This window comes from Siphateles boraxobius, unplaced genomic scaffold (assembly GCF_051911475.1).
Source record: "Siphateles boraxobius isolate OS27281-9 unplaced genomic scaffold, OSU_SipBor_1 12, whole genome shotgun sequence".
NCBI classification, from domain to species: Eukaryota; Metazoa; Chordata; class Actinopteri; order Cypriniformes; family Leuciscidae; genus Siphateles; species Siphateles boraxobius.
In genome coordinates, this window is record NW_027508722.1 from 7,249,135 (window position 1) to 7,252,978 (window position 3,844).

The 3,844-nt window shown below is 41.2% G+C and overlaps 1 protein-coding gene across 1 annotated transcript; it reads right to left on the reverse strand.

The window, feature by feature from the left end:
- Positions 1-470: 470 nt before the first annotated feature.
- LOC143713348 (uncharacterized) lies at positions 471-2,316 on the reverse strand. The gene is made up of 5 exons (XM_077204843.1): positions 2,299-2,316; positions 2,083-2,172; positions 1,523-1,684; positions 1,034-1,213; positions 471-942 (listed from the first exon to the last, which is right to left on the reverse strand). Exons 4-5 carry the CDS (start codon positions 1,200-1,202, stop codon positions 713-715), a joined length of 399 nt encoding a protein of 132 aa, XP_077060958.1. The 5' UTR covers positions 1,203-1,213; positions 1,523-1,684; positions 2,083-2,172; positions 2,299-2,316; the 3' UTR covers positions 471-712.
- Positions 2,317-3,844: the final 1,528 nt, after the last annotated feature.

Consider the following 3,844-nt stretch of genomic DNA (forward strand, 5'->3'; position numbering starts at 1 on the left):
GCATCTGGCCCTGATAGTGTCTGCTGAGAAAAGTCCTGGCCCTCAGATAAGTATAGTTAATGACCCCTGCCTACAATGCCTACAATTTATCCCACAATGGGATAAAACAGGAAATTGACTTAAATGAAAGCTATTCATGAATCAAACAAAAGAGACATGCCTATAGTTGAAACAGCAGTTCACTTTACTGGGTGAAATTAATAAAATAGGCTTTATAAAGCTAAGAGACTATGCCCTGTTCAAAATAAAAACTACATATCTTCAGATAGAAAAGAGAGAGAGAGAGAGAGAGAGAGAGAGAGAGAGAGAGAGAGAGAGAGAGAGAGAGAGAGAGAGAGAGAGAGAGAGAGAGAGAGAGATCGGACAAACAGCTGAGAGCAGCGGAGACAAGAGAACGTCAAGAGCGGAGAGCGCGAGAAACGATTTGAGTGTCAGTTCATACTAGCGGATTGAGTTCGATTACATAGAGAGAGAATTAATATTCTAACATGTGGAAACAAGCTGGAATAGCACACTGTTGGAGAGAGTAACAATACAATACGCTATGTACAGTTAACTACAGTACATATACAAACTATATACAACTACAATGAAGCTATGTAGGGAATGAATGCGCAATACATTTCGACCAAAAATGTAATGCTAAAAAAAACAAAAAAAAACAAGGTAATTTGTCATGTTTGACATCTTGTGCTTTGACATCTTCATAGAGTCATACACATTTTCTCCCTAATAACTTCTCTCCCAGTTCCTCATCAGTTGAGGAAGTATTCTCTAAGTCTTCCTCTTCAGAGAAGTCATCTAAGGACAATGTTTGCAGTCCAATAATACTTTTGTATGTTGTGCGTGCTGTAGCCAGTTGTGCTTCAACTTCACACAATCTTCTCTTCAGCACACAGAGTAGTCCCTCGCGTCCTTTCTCCATTAAGCCCTCTGTACTGCCTGAAAATGTGACATTAAAATATAAAGAAATGAGCCAATGGTTTCCAGAGAAGCAAATTGAAGAAAAAGTCTAACTATTTATTGTCCTTACATTTCCCATTGATGTCTTCAGTGAGCTGAAAGGTAAACTCTACAATCAGTCCAGCAACACTCCTCATGTATTCCATGTGCTGCTTGACTTCGCGAACCACAATAACTTCTTCTTCTTTCAGTCTAGCCAGCATTATTACCTTGTCAAAAACATTTTTTTTCCGCTCCATATCACCATGACCTGCAATACATTACATCAAAGTGTTATCTTACAACCTATAAAAATATTGGGACAGAAGAGATTTTGCATGCTGTACTACTACAATAGAGAAATAAACCCTGAAAGGATGAGATAGAACCCCAGCGCTTCGCGAAGGGGTTCGATCACATCCATTTACAAATTACTGCATTCTTTTTTTTTTTTGCATATTGCCCAATGTCTTAAATTTTTTTCACATCAGATAAATGTTTTTACATCAGATTCCATATTTACATCAAGATGTGTGCATCAAACAATTTGTATTCAGTGCATTTCAGAGGAAGTACTTACATTCCCATGGCCAGGAGTAGTTGGCCACAGCCAGGAGTTCATTGGGAGGAGGCAGTTTTTCAACTTCCCCCACAGTAGCATTGTGGTCATTGATGGCAACTTCCAAGGCTTTCTTCTCAACAGCAATCTTTCTTCTCAGTTGATGCCTTCGCTTATTCCCACCTACAATGAGAAACACAAAATGAGTGTGCATTCACACGATGACTACACAATAGCACCATACAAAATACGACTTCACAATATGCATGTATGTGTTATGATTATTGTGACAGATTTTGTGTGATAATTTTTGCATTTTTTTCAGAATCTATTTTAAACAATCATATTTTTTTTAAATAGAGGACAAAATTGGTAGGTCAGGACAACTCTGCACTTTGCAGAAATATTGGAAATATTTGGATATTGCATTAAGATTTTGACAGTTTTTCAGTATGATGCCCTGACTTGTAGTAAACATACTTTTTTTATATAAATGGCTTAGCTATTTTTACTATGTATAAATCAGTAGTGAATTCATTTTTTCACAAATCTGCATTACTAGTGGCCTTTTCTGCTCTCACCAGACTGACGATAGAGCTGAAATTTTCGCTGTATGATGCCCAAATATAGCCCCTCGATGGTCCTCTGCAGGTCATTTTGGATTGTTGCTCCTTTGTACGACAACAAACAAATTAATGACCATTTCAGTTTATAATCAGATCCTTTTCAGATCCCATGTACAAGAGCAGAGCCAATGATTCTTTAAAATATGCCATTAAATAATTTTTTCAAAGTACCTGAGGTCCACTGCTGTTCAGCAGTGGACCTCAGGTACTTTGAAAAAATTATTTAATGGCATATTTTAAAGAATCATTGGCTCTGCTCTTGTACATGGGATCTGAAAAGGATCTGATTATAAACTGAAATGGTCATTAATTTGTTTGTTGTCGTACAAAGGAGCAACAATCAGACACCCTCAGACACCCACTGCTGGACTGTGTCTTGCTGTAGAGATAACTCAGCGGTGAGTTTCTCTAGGTCCTTTGTTGCCTCTGCAATCCTTTGTACAGTCTGTCCAAAAGAAATGTCCATGTTAACAAATGCTGAGACAATTTAAAAACAAAAATGTTATTATGCATATTTGCCTAGTTAGTACCTTGATGAATGTTTTGGCCAGTGTCCGGTCAAGGTTTTCTGCCTTTCGCTTGTTCCAGCCACTTGCCTGGATTGTTAGCATGTCTGTGCGAACTTGACACACAATGAATGTGCAGTAATTTAGGTTCACAGTGAGGACCAAAGGTCAGATACTACATTGATCATTCTCTAATATTGTCACATAAACCTGGAAATAATTGTCACCGGGTGACTAAGACAGGAACCAAAATTTTTAGCCAATAGTCCCCTGGGGGAGCAATTCCGGCTGTAACACCAGTCGGGTTCCGGTTTTCCCCTTGTGTTATCGCTGATCGGGGAAATTGATGAGTGGAATTGCTGACAGGTGTGAGAGGAGGAGAGTTCGGGCTGGCCATTGGGACACAGTTTCCAAAATGGATGATAAAAAGGAGACGTGGCAGCCATAGAGGAGGAAGGGGGTGCACCGAGCAGAGGGTGCCCGCAGTGGGCGAGAGGCCTAGGCCGAGGCCGAGGCCGAAACAGCGGAGGGAGGCTGCGGGAGCGAGAGAGGATGAGAGAGAACGAGAGAGAGTGAGAGAGAACGAGAGAGAGGAGATTTCGTCTGGATTGCGGGTGTAAGCCCTGATTGCACAGTGAGTCTGTTGAATTGCAGTTCTACGGTGAGCACGAGTGAAATCTTGCAGTGTATTGGTGAATATGCGAGTGTGGGAATGGTGTGGCTGCTGTTCACTCGCAGTCGCAGCATGTTTACATCTCTCTCTGTCTGAAACTGGAGGTACGTTCATGTGTGAGTGCATCTCTCTCTGTCTGAGCCCCGAAGAGAACGCTGAAAAAGAGAACGTGGAAGCTGTGAATTATGTTCATTCCTCTCTCTGTCTGAAACTGGAGGTACGTTTCTTGTGTGTGTACATCTCTCTCTGTCAGAGCCCTGAAGAGAACGCTGAAGAAGAGAACGCGGAAGCTGTGAATTATGTTCATTCCTCTCTCTGTCTGAAACTGGAGGTACGTTCATGTGTGTGGGCATCTCTCTCTGTCTGAGCCCTGAAGAGAACGCTGAAGAAGAGAACGCGGAAGCTGTGAATTATGTTCATTCCTCTCTCTGTCTGAAACTGGAGGTACATTCATGTGTGTGGGCATCTCTCTCTGTCTGAGCCCTGAAGAGAACGCTGAAGAAGAGAACGCGGAAGCTGTGAATTATGTTCATTCCTC

Bases quoted from the DNA above. Each gene is read 5' to 3' on its own strand.
- LOC143713348 (XM_077204843.1), bottom strand. From the start codon at position 1,202: ATGGAGCGGAAAAAAAATGTTTTTGACAAGGTAATAATGCTGGCTAGA. The intron at 943-1,033 runs GTAAGGACAATA...TCACATTTTCAG, and splicing joins TGAAGACATCAATGGGAAAT to GCAGTACAGAGGGCTTAATG.